This window comes from Parasteatoda tepidariorum, chromosome 3, assembly GCF_043381705.1.
Source record: "Parasteatoda tepidariorum isolate YZ-2023 chromosome 3, CAS_Ptep_4.0, whole genome shotgun sequence".
Taxonomy (NCBI): domain Eukaryota; kingdom Metazoa; phylum Arthropoda; class Arachnida; order Araneae; family Theridiidae; genus Parasteatoda; species Parasteatoda tepidariorum.
The window spans coordinates 27,054,244-27,082,199 of record NC_092206.1 but is presented as its reverse complement, the minus strand read 5'-3'; the positions used below and the strand labels follow the sequence as shown (position 1 = coordinate 27,082,199).

General features: G+C 28.8%; 1 protein-coding gene across 1 annotated transcript in view; it reads left to right on the top strand.

Moving 5' to 3' along the window:
* Nucleotides 1-27,956, top strand: part of LOC107443874 (uncharacterized) — a gene marked incomplete in the record, with an annotated part of 330,433 nt that overhangs the window by 174,082 nt on the left and 128,395 nt on the right. Inside the window, 1 exon segment of the mRNA XM_071178419.1 lies at nt 26,637-26,815. Within this exon segment, the coding sequence (XP_071034520.1) occupies nt 26,637-26,815 (179 nt within the window).

The window sequence follows — 27,956 nt, the reverse complement described above, 5'->3', positions numbered from 1 at the left end:
CTATCCACCATGGGAAAAAAACTGTACACCCTCCACCCAGGGTGAGTAAGGAAGCATTATATAGTGACAGCTATACACTCCTTTTCAGTGAACGTGAAGTCTTACTTGTCAGTCGTGAGCTCTTCACGAAACTGAGAGGCTGCATGCCCGTCAGTGAAGTCGCTACTCCAGAGCAGTTTGGGTCTTGACGTAGCAAACCCAGGCTATTTGTTTAACGAATCAAGACAACTATGGGACGAGGCAAAGCAGTGCAGTGCTGCCATCTGTAGAGTGAAATAGCAGCGTGTTCATTGTTCATAGTCACCAAGGTAGAGGGAGTGAGTGTTGTTAGTTATATTCAGCAGAGATTGAACTAAAGACCTCTAGGCTGAAGAAGGACATTGTAACCACCATGGAAAAGTGTTTAAACCCCAATCCATGGTTTAACAAGATATAGTTTAGAAAATTTATATAGTGAGCCAAATGTTTCCCAGAGTCTTAAATTAATTAAATTTAAAATATAATTTCTTAAAAAGCTTTAATGAGAAAAAAATGATGTTTATGAAATTTTAGTGTGTATTTTAGAGCAATTCCGGAAAACTGGCGTAGGTATTTAATAGATTAAAAACAAACATTTTACCTCCAGATTTGATAGATTTCCTGAAACTGCAATTTAAAAGTGCTCAAGGAGCCATGATTTTTGTTTCCATAAATGCTTACAATTGCTATGTATTTGGATAATTATATGAATAAAAGACTGTAATGGAGCAAACTTAATAGTCGCGGGGAAAAAGCATTGTCAAAATTAAAAAAAACAGATGCTTCTCACTAAAAACCCATATTTCCAATCCAATGGTACGGTTCAAAGGCAAAAATAATTCTAGGGTAGAGACGACCAAGGAGAAAAATGCTATTAGTTACGACCACAGGGATTGTGTCACCCTAAAACTGCTCAGATCAGCATCACCAAACACGGACAAGACCACCAATTTCTCAAATATGAAATAACAATAATCATCTTGAAGTTAGGTCTGCGTGTGCTCTCTCCCATGCTCATTGACATTTTTCGGTCGTCTTCCTCTCTTTAATTTATACCCCTTCGACGGAGAAGCCCAAAAACGTTCTATTCAGGCTAAGCGGGCCATTGATCAAACAATTAGGCCACGCCCATTTCCAGCAAACGATTCTAATGTTTTGAAAATGAGCGGGAAAACACTCTGCTTTTCCCTTTAAAACAAATGCGTCCTCTTTTACCTCACTCTCCCCCTGTCATGGCTGTCCGGATTCGGCCGTAACAAATGTTTCGCTTGTCATTTATCGAGACGATTTGGAAGGTTGCCAATGTTACGGACTCAATCCGGCCGCATTTTAAATCCCATACTATCTATCTATCCGGAATTCGGGAGGTTTTTTTAAACTGATGGAACCAAGTTTTGGTTTTTCGTGTCCATTCCATCTGCACGCAGCGCTGCCGTTTAGAGCAACGAAATCGCTGTTTTGGCGGTTTATGGATAAAGGCTTAAAAATCGATGATTTAACGTTTCCTTCTGAAAATCCATTTATCTGGGGCTATTTTTGAAAGTAGTTTTCATCTACTTCATTCTAATTGCTGAAAGGTTTCTACATAAATAAAGAAGTAAATATAAAAAAATTGCTTTTAAAGTAAATACATGATTTTCCAATTTATTGTTAAATTCCATTGTTAAATCAATTTAGTAAAAATAAACTAAAGTTATAACAAAATTTAAATATTAGACGGAATAAATAACACACATTTTTTAGTTTTTCACTCATAGTATCAAACACTTGAAAAAAAAAAGGCTAAAATAATGCATTAAATTATAAAAAAGTTAACGTTTAATGCACCATAACTAAAATGAATGGTTCAGAAAATTGATACACAAACTCGGAAAATGAAAAAGGTTGATTGAGCTTGCTAAATTTATCACTGATGCTTAAGATTATGTCCTAGATTTAAATTCTTCTGAGAAAATAGCGAAATAAAGGTAGACATGCTTTGAAGATAAAAATTTAAATCAGCTACTAAAATGTTCAAATTGACCAATTATATAACAACAGATGCTTCGTTTTAGGAGATAGTAAGTATCATTATCTATGTCAAAGTTGGATAGAACATCAAGATCAGAAATAACATCAGGATAGTTTCTTGCCTTAGGATTTTTAGTCGGTGCTTCCTATGTAATTTCTTTGTAATTTGTTTCCCTTTTTTTATATTTTTCCCCATTTGGAATACCTACACTCTAATCTATCTTCAAACGTAGAAAATCATTACGAAGATACACTTTATTTTTTTATAAGTTACACGGTTATATTACATAAATTAGCATAGAGTGTATTATTTACATTATAAACACTATATGCTAATAACATTTTGGGACTTATTTTAGCATTCATTCATTTCTCTTCCTAATATGTCTGCAGTGTAAAGCATTTCACCTTTAATTTACAGACAGTGTCCGGAAAAAAGTGTTCCAGTCACGGACCATAAAGATAAATTTATGCTAATAAATCTATACTGACCATAAAAATGCTCGTCTTCCTGAAAATTACTTCTTTTGAAATATATGGCTGCTGACAGTAAATTAACATTACGTTCGTAAAAGTTATAGTCAGGCTTGCCCGAAGATACTTGTGTGTCGATACAAGGTCAACCCAATAAGTCTATAAAGTTATATAGCCAACCTTGTTGTCACTAAACATGGAGGGAAAACGAGAGATATGATCTTTGGTGTCAACATGGATGAAATCTATGACTCCCATGGGACTGTATCAGTATGCTGTATCCACCATAGAATGAAGTGTGAACACCTAAACTGAGTTTTGAACCTCTAATGAGTTGGCTGTTTAATTCATCAGTCAACTCGACTAATTTTGCTGAACTATTTTACAGTCATGGATATTGAACTTTTTTTCTATAAAAAAATGGTAAATTATAAAAAAATTAACAGCTAACTCTACAGATAACCTCTAACCGCCTAAAATTAACAGCTAACTCTACAGATTTTACGGAAATCTCTTATAGTGTGTAAATGTTTTATCAATTAATAAATTAAATTCCTAATCAATCGCACTGCTAAAAATGAACTCTTCTTTTTTTCTCAAAGCTTAGTTATAAAATGCTACTCACGAACCATAATAGAAATATCTCCTCAGTCAAACTTTTCACACCAAAATAAATATTTGGCGATATTCCTTTGAACTGTCTCATCCTTTTCAAAACTTAAATTCCGGTAACCCTTTTCTCAGTGAAGAAAGTCTACTATCGCTATATCGCACCTCGATATCGTTATTCATCGGAAATTCTCTAAGCGCGACTATTCCGATTTTTTTTTTATTTATCCTTTTCCTTTTTTCGGATTCGATTCCGATTATAGAGCGTCGCTCAATCACTCTCGGCACAATGGATTTATTTCACGCATTCCAGGATTTTTCCCTGATCCCAAACAAAAATATTTCTAAATGGATTTTGACCTCGGCTTGAAAACTAAAATGCAACTTATCTCTGCTTTTACATTCTCGGATGGGAGATAGGGAAATTACAGCAACTAAAACGGAGGAAACTGACATTCTAGAAATCCCGCTTTCCTTGTTAAGGATCAAAAATATGAGAGGAATTGCGAAAATGGGAGTCCCTTTTTTTATGTTTTTGTAAAATAAATGGGCTTATCTTCATCCGGGTGCTTATTGGATTTCGCAGTCCATGACATATGCATGAACGAAATATTATTTCCATTCGCAAAGCAAGCTTAATGTTATTTAAATTCATATGCTATATTTGGATCAACATTGGAAAGAAACACTGATATTCATATTTGAGTACTTAAATTTTGAATCTGAGTGAAGTTTGATAATAGAATTTTGATTTATTATTGCTCTTGAGTATATATTTTTTAATGTGTCGTAAGCTAATTGAATAAACCGGGTGTTTTTTTGCAACGTCTATTAAAAATCGCCAGTAATTTCTAACCATCCTAGCACTTTTTAGACTTATTGTCGTGAGCCAGAATAAATTAAGATTAATTTTATTTTATAACCGCCGTTGAGCAGCCGACTAAATTTTGAGTTTACAACTATGAATGTTCAATTCCACAGCCTTGTAATTTTGAACCTAATTCAGAAAACAAGATAACTCCTGGATCAAGTAGTGGGAGAATTTTGCCTTCGTGGAAAACTTTTTGACGGAACTAACCTGCAACTGCGTTACATGAAGAATAAAACCCCGAAAACCTCCTACGGTTAGCCTGACCGCAAGGAGAGTTTAACCGATGATCTGTCGACCACTGACGATATTTTACGTCAACACTGAGTTCGGAGCGAGCCGGGTGTGGAATTCTTCTCGACAGGCCATTTCTCTGATTCGAATCCTGGTCACCTCATTGGGAGATGAGAGCTCTATTCCCTGAGCCACCACGGCTATTTAAAAGCTTATTATTGTGCAATCAGCCTTATTTACTCCGGCATTTTGTATAAGCTTATCATAGTTCAAACTTCATTTCAACATCCTTTTTTTAAAGTTTAGTGCAATTAGCCTAAGTATATTAAGTCAGAGTGGGTAATTCTTCGCACACATCCTAATCTCAAAGGAATTTAGATTTGTTGTAATCTGCCTATAAATGATCAGGGAAATAAATTATATATTAAATATTGAAGAATTTTTGCATCAGCTTGTTCCAATGCAAAATACCGGCAACATTTGCAAGTTTTTTCTTTAGCCTACAGCTCATTTTATTTTTATATTACATTACATTTAAATATCAGAGTAAAAATGATTTTAGATAAGTTATTTTATTGCATTAAATATAAGTTATTTAATTTGTGGCTGAGGAAAATAGCGAATTCTCTGTATTTTTGCAACCACTCTAAAGGGCATTTTTGTGTTTAAATATACTACATTTCACTGTAATTTAATGGCCAAAATTTACTGACTATTAAAGTAAAGTTTGATTTTTACATTTCCATTTGGCATTTTAAATACAGTTTAACTGCCGTAGAAAGAACCCTGGATAAGGATTATTGAAAGAAATCATGTCATTGTTTTTTAAGTACCGTAAATAGCTTATTTTTTTTCCAACAAGTTAAAATTAAAGAGACGAAAGTTGCATTTTGAAAAGAAAAATTCAATCGTTATTTCTCATTTCATCAGCTCCGAACAACTGGTCTCTGTTTTCAGCTTTACTGGTTATTTAGTAACTATTTCGACCAAAAGACAGATGGAAACAAAATGATTGTTACATTAGCACAGTTCTCCTCAGAAAATAAATGAATTACCATTCAAATCTAATAATTATTTCTTTTAGATATTTGAGCAATGAATTAGCATTCTCTACACATATTTAACAATGTACTTAGTAGAAAAAGATAAACAGTACGTCTTTCCCTGATCAAGCATTAGAGTAACTGTAATGTGACGTTAACAATCAAATCAAATCAAACTTGATCAAGCAAAGCTTTTAGCACTCGTGCTGGGAAAGTAAATCCTTTTTTTCTTCTCATTGTTGTCCTAAGGAAAGTTGATTCGATGAACGAAAGAACAAATGCGGAGGACGAACTTTTATCCAGTTTATGTATGTTAAAAGCTAACCGATCGGTAAAAAAGAAGTGAAAGATGGAGATATGTAACATTAACGAAAAAAACAAAACATTCCTGGATTTTGAAAAAAAAATATCCATTGCCCTATTTCAAGAAGTTATTCCTGTTGAAAATAAAAAAAAAAAAATGTAGGCCCTTTAAGACTGTTTTACGAATGGTCCGTCGGTGCAAGAATTAATTTTTTTTTGTTGCTATTTTCAAAGCTGTTACGAGATTGCAACAGTTATTCTCTACTAATAGGCGTAGTTAAGCTATCTTTAGCTAGCGCCTTCTCTACTAATTCTGAAAATTAATTAAAACTTCAATATAAAGAAAAGCTATAATTTTGTGAAGTGGAAAGTGATTTTGAAATAGTTTTTATCTGTTACATATGAATTTGAAAAGGAATTAATAATCATCCTGAGATTTTGAAATTGGAAATTTTTTTTGCTATTTTCATAACTGTTGCGAGATTGCAGCAGTTATTCTCGACTAATCGGCGTAGTTAAGCTATCTTTAGCTAGCGCCTTCTCTACTAATTCTGAAAATTAATTAAATCTTCAATATAAAGAAAAGCTATAATTTTGTGAAGTGGAAAGTGATTTCGAAATAGTTTTTATCTGTTACATATGAATTTGAAAAGGAATTAATAATCATCCTGAGAGTTTGAAATTGGAAATTTTTTTTTGCTATTTTCATAACTGTTACGAGATTGCAACAGTTATTCTCGACTAATCGGCGTAGTTAAGCTATCTTTAGCTAGCGCCTTCTCTACTAATTCTGAAAATTAATTAAATCTTCAATATAAAGAAAAGCTATAATTTTGTGAAAATGGAAAGTGATTGTGAAATAGTTTTTATCTGTTCCATAAAAATTTGAAAAGGAATTAATAATCATTCAGAGATTTTGAAATTAGAAATTTTTTTTAAAAAGAATGTAAAAACTTTTAATATATATAGATTATTTTTTCATTCTGAAGTCAAGGTAATTATTTATAGAAAGATGGCGTTTTGGTTTTAAATGATAGCTTTGCTTCAAATTTGAAGCACTTAAATAGTGTTTTTTTTCTCTTTTTAGTTTTCTTGGCCAACGTGCTTCCAAAAACACTTTTAACGTTTTTTTCTTTGCACATTTAAAATACCTCTGAGACAAATATCTCGAATCAGAAACATTTTGTGGGATTATATGGAAAACTCACCGTGCAAAAGAAAAATAATTTCTGCCACCAAGACAGATCTTGAACTTATTAATCTTCTGTTTACATAGTACTAGATAAAACAAACATTGAGTATGCTCATTTTATCAGAAAAACTGCATCCATTATTGTTTGAACCAACTGACAAAATACAGCAAATTTTGCAACAAAAAAAGAAACGTTTACAAAAATTAAAAATTTAGACGAGGGAAATAATCATAAGATCAAAGTGTATTTTCTCAGAGCTTATTATGCCCTAAAGAAAAGCAAATAGGTTTTATCCAGCATTGTACTTTTCGTTTTGCTCGAATATGTCTTTGAACTATTCTTAACTTTATCAATCAACTTACAGTACTTCCTGTGTCCCTCTTGAGGGACATTACTTACAGTACTTCTTTTTTTCTTTTTAAAAAGAATGGACGTAATATTTCGCCACTTCAATTGTGTTACATCGTCAGAAGCAAATATAGAGAAAATTCTCTTCTGCGTCAGGAGCAAATAATCTAAATTACGTTAGATTTCGTGGTAGAAAAAAAAAAAGGTTCAATTCCTTTAAAGTTTTCTTGCCTACCGCAACAAATTCAATTTGAGTTGGGTTTCAGCTTTATTTTTCTTTTTTTCTTTTCTTTTATAAAAAAAATATGTTATGAGAAATAAGAGTTGTTCGACTCAATATGATTTCTATACAAAGTATCAAGTGGGACTAGGGTACAAGATTCTCTTTATCGAATAATCTCAGATTTTTTTCTTCTCTTTATTCAGGAAAAAAATATTTTATTCTTTCAGAGTAAGAATATGTGTACACCAATCACATTTAGCTTAATACTCGTATAATTGTAAATTATAAAATTGCCTTTTGGATGGAGTTCAGTTTTATCAATACCAGCACCTTGAAATATATCCAAATCTTTTAGAAGAACTGAGCCTGTTTAAATAAGATTATGTCATTTGTACGCTTTCAGAAAATTCTATTCAGAGTTGTACCATAATATATACCACAACCTTGAACCATAATATCGTACTAGTTTGCTGCACGTTAAAAACTCTGGAATGGAACTATGTTTTCGTTATATTTAACCTAAATTTGAATGCTTGTGATAAAATTTTAGCAAGTTATCGCAAATTACAACATTTTATTACACTTTACACTGGAGATAGTATTTAAATGTAGCATCAAAACTTGTATCGTATTTTAATCCTTTTAATACATTTGTGGTATCTTCTTCGCTGGTGTTTATTTTTAGTAAGTTTCAGTTGATTTATGTTGCCACATAATCTAGTTCAAATTAGCACCTTATCGTGCATTCGATCTTGCTGTTCATCGTGTTCTATTGTCATTGTATTCTTCTAAAAGTAGAATCCTACATCATAAGAATAGTTTATTATTTCTTACCCCAAAGAGCAGGTATTTTTAGCCTTTTGCCAACAGGCATCATGGTTTTTTTCATCAGCCGATTGTCCCCGCTATACACTATAAAACATTCTGGAACAAATTACGGTATAAAGTGCCGGTATTCTAAGTGCATCATCCGTAAAATCCTTGTTTTCGTGAAATATTATTCCACTATTTTTGCAGTACTATTCATTTAATTAGAGTGATTCAGTTATTTTACTGTAATTATTGCTGTAAAAATTATGGCATATTGGTAATTTTTGTAACATGTTATGATAAAAATGTACCGTAATTTGATGCCTAATTTTTTATAGTCCAAAAGCACTATAATACGGAATAAAGTGGAATGTAAAAGCATGAATTTTAACAGCAAATTCTGCTTGAATAATAAATTGTGCGCAAGATTCAATCAGTAGTCTATGATGTGATTGCAGGAACTCAAGGGTTAGGTATTATTGGCTTGGAATATTGCATATTCTCCCTTTCGTCTTGAAATCTCTTATATCTACAATTCTTAAATATCTGTAACACATTTTCTTTCATGCATAATTGTACCTTTCCCTTGTCAGTATTTTTTGTATTTGAAAATTTTAAAATGATGTTTGATAACATTAAAGCCAATTTACAAATCTTATATAATTTGGCACAAAGCATGGTTACTCATTGCAGGGAAACAGAGTCAAAAATTAAAAAAAACGAAAATAAAACTTTAACTATATTATGGTTGTAAAAAATTTGTAAGATATTGTGGTTTACCACGCTCCAAAATTTCCAATAGTGTTTTGTTATCAAGACGTTATTCCGTAGAACATAGCATAACCTCTCTTTAGTCTTGAAATTTCTTACGTTTACAATACCTCGTAAGTAGCAAATTTTTTTAATCAAATACATTTCTTTCAGTAATATTTAGCAACATTAAAATAAATTTACAAACTATGAAAATATCTAGAATTTCTCCATTTTCTTGCTATGTTTATATCGTGGAACACCTACGCTCTAATATGGCTCCAAACACGGAAACTCATTATGAAGACACATCGTTAAAAAAGTTTTAAATACAAATAAGGAAGAAAAAAAAACGAATTCATCACTATTCTATGCCTCCATGAGTGCTGAAAAAGTAATTTGCTGTTCGTTTTATTGTCAAGGGGACATCAGGAAGTAAGTTGTCTACTGTTGTTACTCTAAAAAACCAAACTGAATTCCCGGTGTCAAGCTAGTAAAGGTCAGTTTACGACCGACGTTTTTCTTTTTCGAATATTAGGAACAAAAAAAAAAGGAAGAGCTTAAGGTAATTACAAGCTCTTGATAGAAGAGATTCATTAGGAAGCAAAACTTACTGGGAGTGGCCGAAAAGTTAATAAAAAAAGAGAATCCTGTCTTTAAACATTTGACAGTTGATGAGACTGTCTCTTTTTTGCTGCCAAATATTCATTAGACGACGGATGATATCTTTTCAGCATTCATTGGATGATCATCTATCATCCGCAAGACATCTCAATCATGGCATTTTAATATAGAAATTATATGTTACTTTATATGGATAAACTATTGTTTCAAGACATTGAAATAATACCCTTTCTTTAATAATTAAGATACTTAAAAATGCCGCTTCTTCCGCATTTTTCCTAAGTCGACATATTTTTAAAACAATGTTTTTACCTGCATTAAATTGTCGTCTTAAAGATATTTTTATGAGAAGTTTGAAAACTATGACATCATACTATTATTTATTTGCAGATTAAAACTTCCGCATGATTTTAATATTCATAAGTGATCAAACATCTTAAGAAAAGTTAAACTTGACAGAGTTTCTATGGTTTTAAAATTTGATTAATAAGCTGTTTCAAGTTGCATTTTAATATCTATTTATTTGATTAATAACCTGCTTCGAGTTACATTTTGAAATCAAATTATTTCATATTGTTATTTGCTATGCTATTTTAAAGGTATTGGGAAATTAATGACAACATTAAAAGGAGGAGAAAAGGTGTTTGATCCCAAACTCAACTTTTTGTAGTAGTAATATAATATAAAGGACTTTAAACAACTTTTAACTTTTAATAGGCTGCCCCACTTGCACGTTTTTAAAACCATACTAGCTCAAATAAAAAAGTGAAAAATATAAAGTGCTTCTTAAATTAAAAAAAATAATTTTTTGACTTTTAGAAAAAAAAATTTTTTTGCTTTTTTCTTAAAAAATACTTTTTTTACTCCCTTAGAAATATAAAATATTCACCCCAAATGTTTGTATAAGCTAAAGCAACAAGCTCAAACAAACTACCAAGTATTAACTTAATAAGTTCATTAGCAGTCGAGTAATTTGAAAAAAAAAATACAAATTTAAGGAAAAAATTTTAAATCAATAATTTTAAACAAAATACTTCAGTTTGCAGTTGATTCCAGTTTAGAAAATACGTGTATTATTTTCTGTTTTCATTGAGTTGTTTATTATTTTAAAATTACTGAAAACTCCTTACGAGTCCCAGCCATTGTTTGGAATATCCTGAAAAATCATCTCCAATTATTTTCATAAATATCGAATAGAGTTTTCACAATGAAAACAATGCTGATCTTGTTTCTTATTCTCTTATCAACAAAAGAGCGGTAGTCGTTCAAAACATATCTTGTTCACATTTAGAACCGGCCTACGCAGAACTATGTTTCCATGTATCGACTAAAGGTTAACTAATTGTGACAAGAAAAAGTTGTTTGGCATACTTAAAATGCAGTCAACTTTTCAGTTGTTTCATTAGAGATTATAGACACGTAAAGCGGGATGCAACACAATGGGTCACTTATAGAAGCAGGTAGGCAGTCTTAGCTTTATGCATATTTTTCCAAGCCGCACTGTCAATGACTTAGTGACATTCAACTTTCAATGACCCATGATCATGCTTAAATTTGAAATTGAGTTGAGATATTGTCTGGTTTGCTAAGAAAAGTTTCGTCCAGTCTAAATCACTAATGACTGATAAATATTCCTAGCATAAAATTTCTTCAAAATTGTGAAAAATTCTCTTGAATATAATTACTGTGGAAATTAAAGGCTGATATAAATCTTTTGTAATTCAAGCGAAACAAAAGTGGCATGTACTACCAAATATTTGGAACGTTTTGTTAAATAAATAAATCTTAACTACTTCAAATCAACTAAAGGCGTGAAAAAATAATTATTAAATACCATTAATTGCTGGTTCATAACTATAATAATTAAGAATAAGTATTTTGATGTGGTTTATTTAATCTTTTTTTATTTGATTACAGTTTTGTTCCTTTTGAGTAGTTCGAAATATAACTTTATTATCGTTATAATTTGAACCGAGTTAAACTTTCTAGGTGTATCTACAAATATAAGTGACGTGTGGATTAAGGTAAACGTGATAGTTTTGCTAAAAGTACATATTTTCCAAAAAAAGAAAATAACTGTTTTTTAATAGCTTTGTTTTAGAACTTTGTTTCAGTTACTTTTAAATTAAAATTCACAATAAATTACATTTTGCTCTGATATAGTAAAACGACTTTTAGAGCTGATTTTTAAATTCTTTCGCTTCATAAAATATATATTTTCTAGATTATTGATTTTTTTTAAAAATTTTCTTAGGTTCGAAATACTTCTGGGCTAAATTTGTCATATCGGTTACTTTTGCAAATAGTAGTATCAAATTTTCAGACATTTTGTAAGAACAAAAGTTAAAAGTATGATCTCTTAACAGTTTTCTTTAGTTTATGATTAAACGAAAACATATAATGCGAGTAAGTACTCTGCGATATTTAAGATAAAATTTGATAAATAAATCATTTCTCTAATGCAGGTCTTTGACCATTTAAAGGCAACTGAGAAAGTTTTAGATTAAACGTTTGGAAATTTTTTCCTTATTACTGTTGGTAATTATAAGAATTATTGGAAGCACTCACAAAACATGCATGATAAATAAAATGACTTTTAATCTTGATATACGTTACGCAAATTAAGAATTCGATTCGAAAGGAACACAATGTAGCGTTTAAGGGAGGTTTTGACTATTGCTCCAAAGAAAACTCTCACCTATTAAAGGCCATAAAGGCAACTGAGAATTGATTTTCAGGCATTGCTATCCCTTTGATGCAGCTGGGACTACGATGTTTTATATATTTTTTTCTGACAGTCTAATTACAAGTAAAACTATATTTAGATATTTTTTATTAAAAAACAATCTAATAGTTACTAAAAAAATCTATTACAATATAGAAATTATAATTGTACGAAAATGAAAAATTAAAAAATAGTAGTTTGCAATTTTCTTTTCATTCATATTTAAATATTTATCACTAAGTGGTTTTTGTGGGATAAGGAAATTTCAATAATGAATAACTGTTTCTCTTAGATCTAAATAAATAAATAATTGCAAATTTGGGAAAATTATTGCTTGAAAGAGAGCCGTGTTTAGAAGATTTTACTTTTAATTCAATCGCCAGTGCTCCATGCTATTTTTCGTAACCATATATTGTTAAAATGTTAAATATATTATTTTTCACTAGTTATGACCCAAATTTCTACAAAGTAAAAAGAAACAGCTTTAAAAATATATTCAATAAAAATTTTGCTTCAAAGGATTAGGCTGATTAAAAAAAAATATTTGTCACTCTCGTAAAATTTACGCAAATAAAATGTTTAAACTCCAATTTCACAATGTAAATTAATATTTTATAGTCTGCTACATTTAAATGGAAGTTCGGCAGCGAAGTTGTCCTGGTGAAATATTACACAGTTCCCAGGCAACTGAATATAAATGTTTGTTAATAGAATTTAAATGTTTGATTTTTTACGTTCTTCTAGATTGTTGAATTGTAACAGTTACGACGTGCACTCACAAAACTTTGATAGATAAAAAGGAGGTTTTAACTTTAAAAAAAACGTTATGTAGATTAAAATTTAATTAAGAAGATTTCGATCTTTTCTTTTTTGAGCATCTTTAAATAGCATATGTACTCTAAGAAATAAAAGTCTTGTCAAAACAGCCGGAATCTGGTAAAATTTAATGTATTTCTTATTCTATAGAAATACCAAATAGTAAAGTAACGTTTTGGCGTTTCGGTTTTGATTTTGGTAAAATTAACAACGAAATATGGTTTTAATATACTTTATGAAATTTGGCAAAATCGGTAATTTTTTCACAGTACCTTAGATCATGGCACAAAAGCTATTAATTTTGTTAAATTTACCTTTAAGTTTTGTGTTTTTTACTAAATGTGTAGAGATCAGAACTATAAATTTGAAATCAGGAATTTTCGGTAAACTGTTGCCAAATAAGCGGAAAAATTAACCCACTGAATGGTTTAAATATCGCATATTTTGTTTTTTATTACAAGAATAATGATTTTTTTAACCAAAAGTTTCATCACCATACAATTCGGTAATTTGAAAATTTTATTTCTTCGTGTTATTTAACACATTCATGCATTTAAAAATGAGCTTGTTTTGTGCAAATACTAACTTAATTGAAATATGAATTCAATACTCAAAACAGTTCAATAAGCATATACTAAATTTAATCTTAATACAATTCAATATTAATTGGAAATAAAGTGAGGAACTATAAATTGAATCATTTTATGCAAAATAATTGAAGGGGAACAGCAGATGGACCAGAGATATTGTCGCATACATTGAACGCATACACGTAAACATATATCAATTAATGAAAGCGAGACCAGATCTATTAAACGGGGTTTGACAACTTTTTTGCCTGCCCCCTTCGATGTAACATGTCATTCACCTTTTGACATTACCGCTTTTATAAATATGTTGTTTATTAGAAGCCTTTTTCAATATACTTCGCATGGTTTGTTACCGTTAATTATAGAATGTCAGTTTTTTTTTTAGATCATAAGGTAAATTATATCATTAAATTTTACAGTTTGTGGTTAGAGTACGACTTAAGCGTTAAAAATATATTTTTATAAAGTAACTTTTTGGTATTTTTTTAAAAATTTTTTGTTGTTTAGGTTTTAATAATTAAATAAGTAGTTGAATTTAAAATAATGTAATGTTTTGTAGTTTTGGCAGTCAAAGAAATTATTTTCTTTTTATTGGTTACACAGACTTCTTTTCTGTATTGTAAAAAATAAAATTTTACTACAATTATAATATAATAATGATTAATGAAGAAAATATTGCTTAGTTGCTTCGTTTTCTATATTTAAAGAGTAAAAAATAGTTGAATCAAAATCATGCAGTGTTTAATACTCTTGGCTGGGGAACTATTAAATTAACTACTAAAACCTTAAATGATGTTGAGAAAAATCTACCCTTAATATAAGTATTCTAATTTTGGTTGAAAACTTCAACAAAACCAATGAGATTTTTCTTTTTCTGTTCTTTTCCCTTTTTTTTAGTAAAAAGTGTAATATTTTGAGCAAAATCATTTCCAAGAAAAGTTCATAGACTCGAAGATATGATTAAGAAATCGAAATAAAAATCGGTATTTAAGGTAAAATAATTGTTATTGATAAACTGAAAACATTAATTTGGATAGAAATGGGATTTAAGTGGCTTAAATACAGAAAACCGCATAAATCTCACTAAATTTCTCGTATTAATGCTACGAATGGTCTATTTCGAGGGCCAATATTCTAAATCCGTTGCAATAAGCATGCTTATTCATATAAAATACGTTTTTTCACTTGATTGCTTTTGTAACTTAAAATATCGTTAAAAATAGTTCCTTGAATTAGAAAGATTGCATCTTTCTAGAAAATCCAGTCGTCAGATCAAAATTTTTTAAGATACATATTTTTTTATTTTGCGCATAATACATCTTCATAAATAATTCTGAATTAAAGTTCATCTCGTAAAATTGCGCAAATTATACAAATTACTCTAATTTATTTTTAATGTTTAACGGTAACACTCGTCTATCAGGCGCACCTACCTGTGAAAGCAAATATTCTAATATTCACTCTATCATCCACACCCACTCAAACTAGTCTTGAAATGTGTGAGTTTTATTCTTAGTTGTGATCACCTCTCCTCTATAAATCCATCACTCGCAAAATAATTGCCAAATTCGCCAAACTAATGTTTGTCTTCACTTTTTGCATTCAAATGATGCCGGAAGAAATTTGAAATTCTATTGCAGACACGTTTTCGCCTTATAAATCCTATATGTTTTCACACCTTTTTTCCGGTTTCTTTGAAGTTAATGGATGACTACCAAGTAATTTAAAAGTTAATAAATAAAAAGTAAAGGTTCGGAGATGAAATTCTCAAATCAAATATTTATGTTGTTAAAATTTCTTAGTAGATCGGATTTTATATCAGGGCATTAGCTATAGTAGATTTTAAATGTTAGCTCTTAAATGTAAGTAGAATTTAGTAGCTATGTAAGCTATTATATTTATTGCAAGTACCTGAAAATATAAACTGTTGAAGTGCAGATTTAGAAATACTTGAAATTTAGTTTTTAATGAGGATGTATATTTTGTGCCATGTAGGAGTCAAGTAAAACAATGTGAATGAGGCACATATAAATGTATAGAATTGAACATACTATAATTTCGGTTCGATAAACAAGAACCTTCCTTAGCATCTGACGGACAAAACGTCAGTAGAAAAATAAAGAGACAAACACTTTGTTATAAGAAAATAAAATTTAGAAATACCTAACTTTCAATTTTGAAAATTGGTTTTTATGAGGATAAGTATACTTTGTGATAGGTATGAGTAAAGAAAAACAGCGTGAATAAGGCACAAATACGTGTATAGAAGAAATGGTCAAAAGAAAAGTAAAGGGAGGAACAAGTTGCAATCAAAAAAGTGAATTAACTACTAAGGGCAGTAGGACAAGCTTACTCAAATGACAAAATGAGTGATATAATAAAATATAGAAGAACTAAACTCTACCACAAATTACGAAGATTTCGAATTTCAGGTTAACGTTATTTTATCCCTCTAAACAAATTAAATCTCACTGAACGTAAAGATCATATTACTATTGATAGTGGCTGGAATTCGTATCAAATTTCTTGCCAGTGTGGTCTTGTGCATATTGAACAAATTAAACATACCCTTTATGTTCAACATAAAGAACATGCAACAAATACATTACATTTGTATATTTAGCGTCATGTAACGATTCCTGCAATACTTTAGTGCGTTAAGTACTAATTATCTCCGCATTTAATACCACAAAACCAGTAGAACCTATTACCACCAATAATAAGCATCACAGGCCTCATTAATAGTTACGCCAATTTATTACACCCACTTACAGGAAATAGTACCTAAATTTTAATAAGTGTATTTTATTTGCAAGTATATTTTAATTTCAATGCATATTTCATTGATACAGCCTGATTTCGTTATGTTTTATACCAAAAATCTATGCACCATTTAAAAATATTGAATGATATGGAACTATTCATATAACATTTAGATTTCTTTTATTTATCAGAATAAAATGTAAATGCTATATATTCTTGAATTTTTCTACGCGTTAAGATTGATAATGTGTTAATATTATATAGCATGAAATGAGCTCTTAATATTTGTAATATAACATTCGAACCTGACCAATCAATCGCCAACTGCAGCCAAATTGCTACAGTTCAGTAGAATTGATTTATCTTCATAAGTAGAGGAAAGAAACTTTTGACACTTACAGTTTAAATTTTGACATTTATTCTTATCTTTTGACAGCGAATTTTAGGATCATTCTTCCGTAACTAACGTAGCAGTTTTATTTTTCTTAGTATTTCTATAAATATAAATAAAAATATTTCGACCCACTTGTAAGTAATTTGGAGCAAAAAGTGATTAGTATACAACTGAAAAAAAGGTGCAATTTTATTATTAATTAGTAATTGTTAATTTTCAAAAATTAAACAAGCGATAATGTAATATTTTTTTTTTGCTTAGATGCACATTCCTCGTCTCATTTGATTTGTATACAAATAAATAAAACAATTTCTTCCGTTTTTTCTAGTTACAATAAATTGCGTTGGTAAATAAAATATTGATAAAATATATCTTTTGAAATGTAAGCAAATCATTAGGAAACTGAAATATTGCGAATGTTCAAATCTAGAAGCACATTTTTACTTCTATAACTTATTTTTAAAATCGAAGTATTATGTCAAATTAGATCTTACTAGTTGTTGCTTGTTAATGTAGTCCTCGCGTAAGGATTTAAGATTCTTTTTAAATTTCACTCAGCATTCAATTAGCGAGTAGAGATGAATTTTCCTGTAACATTTTGTTTTGTACCCTAGTAAAAGTGTAATACTGATTTACTTGAAAATATGGAAATAAAGATATTTATATTGATGTTTATTTTATTTCTCTTGCTTTTATTTATCATTTAATGATAGTCTTGTGATGCTCAGAATTTTCTAGTTTCTTAGAGAAATAAACCAGAATTTTTATCAATTTTGCACAGGCCTATATTTTGATCTCTTATATGATCTGATTTATGTTATATTCACCCGTTCATTGTAAAAAATTGCGATATAAAGTACCCATACTTTTGATGCAAGCAAGTTATGAAAAGACCATTACGGCATAGGATTAAAGTAATTATCCGCGACTATAGATTTATTTTATTTCGTTATCAAATTATACAAATATGCTTTCAGAACACTATAAAAGCTTTGAAAAGTTATACATGTCAAACAGAAATATAATTTGCTCTGTCTTTTACGATATATATCAAAGAATAATTTAAAAAAAAGATTATAATTTAGTTTCGTAGTGTTACTGGAATTCTAGACTTGGTGACAAATTTCGATAAACAAGGAAAACATTCGCTCCTCAAAAAGAAACAACTATATGACGTTTCAAGAACATTGGTTTTGATTGGACAACTGAAATGATGACATGCCCTTAACAAATTAAGTGCGAGTTAAAGAAATTATATTTTTGTTTTGCTGAAGAAGAAAATCGTCTGCAAGAAAAATGTTTTTTTCTTTCATCAGTTTCTTTAAATGCAAACAGAAAGATGTATATTTAATTGATATTTAGATATAATTTTAATTTATTTTTATTTATTCTTATTTCTTGTTAATTGACTATTCAATAAGTTTTGTTTTCCTCATTTCACATGATTTAAGAGTTTCAAAAGTTGATGTTGATACCCTTTCACTCCGGGAGCTTGGTGTCCATTTGGTGTGCACTTAAATGCAAACAGGATCTCTCAATGGGAATAATGTTGTTTTTTTTAAACTTGCAAGAGTATAGTTTATTTTATTTTGGTATAGTATATCTTAAAATCTTTGTTTCAAAATACTCTCATGTTGTATTTTCTGAGGACCTTATCGGACGCAATTTTCTAAAGAACATTCTTCATTGTAATTTCATATTTTTTTTTAGGGTTTTTACAACTATATACTCTATTAACTAAATGCATCTCAACAATTTTGAAACTATCCAATAAACAAATCAACACTTTTGTTTAATGGTCTATGATCAACGATTTTATTACTTTCCAACTTAGAAGTATTTAATTACTAAGATACAAAACTTTGTTTAGATTTTATGTTTATTTTTATTTAGGTATCCCTGAGTAGACCTCCATTAAACTTTCAACACAAAAAAGAACTTTTCAAATTTAGCTGTAAACAAATTAATAACAGTAAGGAATTCTCATTAAAACCATCTTCTTTAATTAATTGTTCGAGTTATAGCATTTTTATAACTTATAATGTATATCTAAATAATGTATTAAAAAATCATTATTAGAAAAGTATACCTATTTATTAATTCATTAAGCAGAATAAAATTATAGAGACGCAGTTCCTTTCGCCTTTATGATACCGCATCACGCCTAACGCATATAAAACTAATAATGTAGTTTTTCATTGAGCTATTTATCATTTAAAAAAATGTATTCGAATATAATAAAATAGAACATTCTCCTCGTCGAAAAGTCGAAAAGAAATCCCATAAAAGCCAAATATTCTACCCTTTTATGTACTTACCAAACAAGAACACCTTTAGCCATAAAGTGCTCTTCATTTGAAATTCACGGAGTTCCTTATCGCAACATAAGATCACTCTTAATTACACTTCCTTATTAATGTATGCATTACCCTTTTTTTTCTCTACCCTTTCACCCTTTACTTCGCCTGATGGCAGTGGTAGAACAAACCTTCCTGATCTAAACCCGGAATTTCTGCATATTTCATCACCTCCGTGAGACTTGAAGATTAAAAAAAAATATACTGAACTTTTCCATTTTTGATTATTAATGACTTCCTTTATGTGACCTTTAACCCTCTTATACTCTGTCTGCTAATTACATGATTTGCATATTTCAGTATCGCTCTCTCTCCATATCCAGGGTTGTAATAATAGGTCGCTTCGGGACATATTTTTCTTTACTGTTTATTAACCCTAGTCATTGCTTTTGGAATAGGGTTGTTTAATATTCGGGGAGCGTGCGCATTCATGGAACAATGGGTTCACTTATTGGAAATTAGAATTTTGGAGAAGTTCTATAAACTTATCATGAAAATGGGGTTCATTCGGGAGGACTAGGTTGGGGACGGAAATTGAAGACCTCCCTTTTTTGTCCACCAGTGTTATATTTTTTATAAGAAGAATTTGACATGTTGTTGATTGTTATTCAAGATCAAACGATAGAGTAAAATGCGTGAAATATCTTCTAAGGAACAAATTTATATCAAATTTGAGTTTTACATAGTTTACAGTAATGGAATAAGTAATATACTCTAGGGAGCAAATTTATATCACATTCCGCTTCGCATTGTTTACAATTTTGAAATAAGTAATATATTCTAAGAAACAAATTTATATCATGTTCAGCTTCACATAGTTTACAATGATGAAATAAGTAATATACTCTGAGGAACAAATTTATATCACGTTCAGCTTCACGTAGTTTACAATGTTGAAATAAGCAAATTTTTATCAGGCACATATAGTTTACAATGTTGAAATTAGTAATATATTCTAAGAAACAAATTTATATCACATTTGAGATTTACATAGTTTACAGTGACAGAATAAGTAACATACTCTAAGGAACAAATTTATATCAAACATTGTTCAATAACTTGTAATTAAATTGCTTGATTTCTTGAAAAAAATAAAGCCACTGTCGCCACTTTTCCATAGAAATTTCTCCCAGTTTGCAACTTACGGCCATAAATCAGGCAAAATTTGTCTTAAATATGGCAGTGGCTTGAATAACACCCCCGCAAGGGTGGGGCACGAGATTTGGGGGTATACATGTCAGAAAAAATAACATTGAGTTAAAAATAAAATTATTTTTTACTTACAGAATTATACTGTTAACTAAATATAATATTACTGAATGTAGTGCTTAACGTATTTAAGTATTTTCATGTAATAAGTGGCAATATGAAGATAAGTTAAAAACATGGAGTTTTATTACTAGGAAAAATGCTAATTCGAGTACTACTAATTTATTAGACAAACGAAAAAATTTATCAAAAGCATGCCTTAGCCGACGGCAAATTTACGAAATTTATAAAATTGGTTTTATAGGTTTTTCGTTGAATTGCAAGTTCTTGAACGAAACGATTATAAGACAGTTTATACAAGCCCTCTTTGAAACGTCATTAAAAGTTATTGATAATATTTTTTTTTGCCCTAAATTGCCAAATCTGAGAAACAAAAATATTGCATCTTCTAATTTCAAAAAAAGAAAAAAAAAGATTATGACTTAAACCAGTATCTGATACAGTTTCAAATTTTCTTACAATTAAATGATTTAAAATCTCTATCTTTTATCACAAAAATGTTTCTTTTAATTTCAATTTAATATTTTATTTATTTATTTCCCCCAATCCAAAAATGTGCATTTTTCAGAGATTTAAAATAAACATTTATTGTTTTTTTTTCGTTTAACTTGATCTAATATTTTTCTATTAGGTAAATTTTAAATATATATGATAAACCAGCTTTTTTTCTTTTAAATCAACAAATTATGCATCATGGAGCGAAACCTGTTCATAATCCTGTTGCCATTATTACTCAGTATGTAACAATGTTGAATGTTCCATTAACCTCAAAGTCGCTTGCTTTGTTTTAAATCATGGAATTCTCCTTTCTTTCACAAACACACGAGTGGTGGTAGAAAATGCACATTTAAGGAAAGTGGTCGTTAAGACTTGACTTAATCAACAATCCTAGGATTCAGAAAGTATCCTCGTAATGGTGAATTCGCGCTGTGATTCGCAATCTCCAGAATAAAACGAAGAAAAGAACAATGGGAACATACTCGATTTCTGGAAATGGCAGATAGAGTGAAAAGTTGAATGAGATGATTAACAGTTAAATGCGTTCTGTTTTCTAAGTGAGAGTCAGACTGGTACAGTCGTTTCTTGTTGGAAGGCACTGGAAGCGTAGTTTATAGCTACTTTGGAGAGAAGGAAAAGACTGTTATTTCCTGGTTTTCCTCTTTATCAGGTTGTAATTGACTCGTAGAATTGTTTTCATTATCGTTTGCATTTTCTTGATTCATAAGGCAAATTATATACAATCGTTGCTGATTATGTACCGTGCATTAAACATATCTGAAGTGATTTTTAGTGAATACAGTACTCAAAATATTTATGATGCATAATTAATTATATAAAATATTAACACGCAAGTTATCATTTTAAAATTAAACTTATTTAATAGTTCTTGCCGTGAGTTATAAACTTGCTAATCGTAAAACTGTTTCCATTATCGTTTGCGTTTTCTTGCTTCAAAAGGCAAATTATATACAATCGTTGCTGATTATGTACCGTGCATTAAACCAATCTGAAGTGATTTTCAGTGAATACAGTACTCAAAATATTTATGGTGCATAATTAATTATATAAAATATTAACACGCAAGTTATCATTTAAAAATTAAACTTATTTAATAGTTCTTGCCGTGAGTTATAAACTTGCTAACCGTAAAACTTTTTCCATTATCGTTTGCATTCTCTTGTTTCCTAAGGCAGATTATATACAATCGTTGATGATTATGTACCGTGCATTAAAATAATTTCAAATGATTTTTAGTGAATGCAGTACTCAAAATATTTATGATAAACAATTAATTATATACTGAAAAATTAACGCTCAAGTTATCATTTTAAAATTATATTTATTTCATTTTGTATTTCNAAGTTTTTCCATTTTCGTTTGCGTTTTCTTGCTTCATAAGGCAAATTATATACAATCGGTGGTGATTAAGTCATGAGCATTGGAACAATCTGAAATTTTTTTTGGTAAATACGGTACTCAAAACATAATTAGTTATATATTGAAATATTGACACATACGTTATCATTTTGAAATTATACTTATTTTATGATTCTTGCCGTGAGTTACAAACTTGCTAATCGTATAATTGTTTCCATTATCGTTTGCATTTTCTTGTTTCCTAAGGCAGATTATATACAATTGTTGATGATTATGTACCGTGCATTAAAAGAATTTCAAATGATTTTTAGTGAATGCAGTACTCAAAATATTTATGATAAACAATTAATTATATACTGAAAAATTAACGCTCAAGTTATCATTTTAAAATTATATTTATTTCATTTTGTATTTCTTGCCATGAGTTATAAAGTTGCTAATTGTATAATTGTTTCCATTATTGTTTGTATTTTCCAGTTTCATAAGGCAAATTATATACAATCGTTGGTGATTATGTCGCTTTCATTGAAACGAATCTTAAATCATTTTTAATTGATGTAGTTCCCAAAGTATATGTGGTGCTTAATTAATTATATATTGAAATATTTACCACGCGCGAATGTCATTATTTAAAAAATATATTTAGTTTGTTTTATATTTCTTGCTATGAATTACAAAGTTACTAATAGTAGATTTGTATCCATTATCGTTTGCATTTTATTGTTTCATCAGGGAAATTGTTGTCGTTGGTGATAATAATGCTCATAAAAGCACATTCTAAATCCTTTATAGCCAATACATGGTCTCAAAATATTTATGTTGTATTATTAATTATGTACTGAAATATTAAACACAATACAGTACTTAATATATAATGATACGTTTTCAATTATTTATTGAACTACTTAGTGCGCAAGTCATCAGGTTAAAATTAAATTTGTTTCATTTTATTTTTCCTGCTATTCGCAAAGACATGAAAAGTAGAACTGTTTTCATAATTGTTGGCATATTTTGTTTCATGAGGTATATTCTACGGAAGGTAATTAATAATTCGTGTATATTAAAATAATATAAAATTATTTATAACCAATACAGAACTCAAAACATTTATGATGCATTGTTAATATTTTAGGAATAAAAATTAATATAAAATATTTAACAAAGAAGTAATTTCAGAATTATATTCATTTTATATCACATTCCATGAATGAAAAAGTCACAATAACTCAGAAAGTAAAAATTTTGTTTGTCTAAGAACATAAATATTTTTATATAGATCATTCAATATTATCGAAAAAAATGTTGGCAACGTATGAAAAAATATTAACACTTCCGCAAACGCTAAAAAAAACATGTCTTTATATCTGCATTATTTTCAAAAAAGTACGAAAGGTTTTAGACAAATTTGAAATGGTATTTCAGAAAAGAAAAAAAAAAGAGTTGAAGAACTTTTTCTTATGGATGACTTTTTAGTATTAATATGTTATTCATATACTTAAAGATTTTATTCACCATTTATTCTCCATTTTCTCCTTATTTATTCCAATCTGCATTAAAAAAAACTTGGAATTAAATAAGGGTTTTAATAATTAATAAATTAATTGTTATGAATATTTTTCTCTGATTTTTCCCATTAGTCACATAAGAAAATGTTCTAATTTGTACATAAATACGTTTTAAGCAGTGATCATTTTAATCACAGAGTGATTTTTTTAAATGATAAAAATTTCTAAATGTACTTAAAAAATTGCTGTTTTTTAACTTTCTAAGTTTTTAAAATTTAAAAAGAAAAATGCTATATAATAAGAATTTTTGAGCTTTCAATTAGATTTCAAATGGAGTTGAGTGCTAAATAGCCAAAATACTTTTCTTGAAAAAAATTGCTCTCTGGGTACTACGAAGCTCTTAAAGAACTTTAACACCATTTTTAGGGAATACACTAATAGAAATATTTGCAATACTTTAATAATTATATAGGGAAATATATAAATATGTAAGTTATCATTTCTATCATATACATGGATGATGAAGTCACAGCAATTTAAATTGATTTTTGCTCTCTGTCTATCGTATAGCGAATGAAATAATAGCACTGTAAAAATCCGCCTAATTATTAAAAAAAATTATTTTTAAGAATTGTCATTAAATAGTTATTATTTTTTACTTTGTATACCAAAGTTTGAACTTACATGTACATAAATAACTATCTGAACAAATAATATCTACGCAATAATCATTTAGTAGTGCATTGAAATTAAAAGCAAAGTTTTGATCAGAAACTTTTTGTAGATCGAAAAACATATTTTGGAAATCTTTATCTTTAAAACAATCAAAAAGTTTCGCTTCATAGTTGTTTTTAAATAATTCTTCCTTGCATAAATTTTATTAAGTGAGTTGCATTCAGCAAAAATATTATGCACATAACATTCAGAAAAAGGAAATTTAAGATAAAAATATACTTTCCTACGATTATGCATACTACTTTAAAGACTTTAAAATATAGAAATGCTTTAAAATAAACAAAAGTAATTATGCATTAAAATGTGTAAATTTAGTTCATTAAAATTAATAAGCGTTATACTTTTATTTTTCGTATAAAAAATACAAAAATGTAAAAAATTCTCAAATTAAGCTGTTTACATTAATGCAAGTACTTTTCTATTCGTTTGTGGTATCAAGCATCAAAATAATGTGTATAAAAAATAATGTTCAGTAATTGCTATTATATTCAATTTGTAATCTGTATACATTTTTAAAAGAATAGATATTATTTCGAATTCAAAGTGTACTTGAAACTGAAATAATTTATATCATCAGTTTTATTATTTATTTAGGAAATTTGTAATATAAGCTATCAATTAATTTCTGAGCAGTGCGAGACTATAAAATGGTAAAAGCTTAAATAAGAAGCACTTAACCTTTAAGGGCAATTCAGAAACTTAAAATGGCTGAGCATTTTATTGCACTCGTTTATCTTAGAGTTAATAAGTTTTTAAATATATTTATCTTTATGCTGATGTTTGTCTTTAAGCAGGCCTATTTAGTCGAAAAATAACATTAATGAAGCAAAATTTATTTATTTAAAGTTAATAATGTAAAATTGTTTCCGAAGATCTTTTTAGTTAACGATTCACTCTGCGCTTCCTGATTTTTATAAAATTTTACATTTGGAGATAATTGTTTTTCGTAAAATATTTTCTCTGCCGTATGTTTTTGTTTGCAAAAGGGAAGAATAAATAGTTCAATAGAAACAACAATTTATTTATTTCAGCGACTTATTTTAAAATGCCTTTACAAATCCAAATTCACATTATAATTAAGAATTATATCTGTGAATAATTAATATTTCTCAATAATTTATTATGATTTGACTTAAAGGGTTAATTTTTGCAAATCAAAATTAGAAATAAGTTTAAGTTCGAAAACTTCATTTAATTTACAATTATTGATTAACTGTTTTAAATCTATTATAAATTGGTTAACAGATTTAAGATTTAATCAAGTATATGTCTCAAATGTCAATCACCCTATATAGCTTCAAACGAAACATACAGGAGGTATTCATAATGGAAAGCTTTCACTCTGATTGAATTATTAATATTTTATAGATGTCCTCAAAACCCCTAACAACAGCAGAAGATTAAAATTTGCAAAAAATATAGCCACAGTGTTAGCAAAAAAATTTATTGAGAACTACTCACCTTTGGTCGAAAATAAGTCCAGAAGATAAACCTTCTTTGCGGTAAATATTTGTATATGCGTTCATTTTAACGTTATTAAATTTAAATAAAAAAAATAGTAACACAATCACATTAAAAGATACATCATTTTTATCATATTCAACAGTAATGGAATTATCTATCAATACTTTATACTTTAATAGAGAAAATAGAACTCCAAAAGAAGGATTAAAATTAAAAGCAAATTTATTTTACTGTCTAAGAGGAAAAGTGCTTCCATATATTAACCTTCTGTTTACATATGGTACAACATGTGGACCGCATGTGATGGTGCAACATGGAACACCATAAGCAAAGGGTCAATTGGAACTACCTTTTATCTTTATTTGAAATGTATAAGGCGTTTTGATTGTTCTAATTCCTTTCTTGCTCATATTGAGTTATGGGGATGATACGTCATTCTTTGACAATTTTTTTCTCGTCTAAATAATTTTCAAGTTTGAACTGGTATCAATCATGTTACTTTACTTTATCAATCTTGAAAGCTTCTAAAAATATCAATTTAACATATTTTTGCATACATCATTGCATACTATTTAAGAAAAATTTAAGAATTAATTACTTCTTATATTGATGATGGTTCTTTTGTATTTACAGTCCATATGCATTGTGAAGCCACGTCTATGACTGCCATTGTAAAAGTAATAACTCCTTTTCGAGGTAGACTGTATGCATTGGGTCACCCATATGAATGCTATGCCGTGTCAGTGAGATCAAATGGGGAAGTGGCGTTGACTATGCCACTTCATGGAAGGACTTGTGGCACAAAAAATCTGGTAAGTTTTATTCTTTCTTTATTTTCTTTTAATTGAAAAAATGCTAAATAGGAATATATAATTTTATTGGATATGTTTTTAACACATTTATACATTGATTGAACTTAAGATGTGAAGTAATTAATTACAGATGTACAGTAGTTAATTACAAAAGGTTTGAACAACTTAGAATTAGAAGCATACTACTAACAAATTAGGCTCACTTAAGATGTGAAGTAGTTAATTACGGATGTATTGAAAGGCTTGAACAACTTAGAATTAGAAGCAAACTTCTAACAATTTAAGCTGACTTAAGATGTGAAGTAGTTAATTACAGATGTATTAAAAGTTTTGAACAACTTATAATTAGAAGCATACAACTATCAATTTAGGCTCACTTGAGATGTGAAGTAGTTAATTATGGATGCATAAAAGTTTTGAACAACTTAATTAGAAGCATACTACTAACAATTTAGGCTCCCTTAAGATGTGATGTAGTTAATTATGGATGTATTAAAAGGTTTGAACAACTTATAATTAGAAGCATAATAGTAACAATTTAGGTTCCCTTAAGATGTGAAGTAGTTAATTACTGATGTATGAAAAGGTTTGAACAACTTAGAATTAGAAGCATACTATACAATTTAGGCTCACGGGATGCATTAATTTTTTTTTGTTATAAAAATCTCAAAATAACATCACAGAATGGATTAAACCAACATAATACCCATACAAATATATTGCGATTTTCATCTTGGAAACTATTTTAAATTCTATTGTTTTAAACTCTTATGTAATGTTCTTAAAACATGAACTTTAGAAATTACTTATAATTTTAATTTGTTCTATTGCAATAAAATTTAGTAAAGATAAGGACTTCTGAACAAAATTTATGCAACGTCATTAATAACCTGTTTTTAAAAATACCACTTTAATGAAATACTTATTTAAATTGATTTTTTAATGTAGCTTAAAAATTAAATATTTTTTTTTAATCTTCTGGTGCTGAAAGTTAAATGTGTTTTTATGGAAAAAAATACACGAAACATATTCATCCGTTTCTTTTTAAGGTTTACATTTTTTATAACAATTACCTCTTTCTTCACTGCTTTGAGAATGCATACAAAAAAGCGTTTATTAGCTTTTTTAAAGGAAGAAAAGT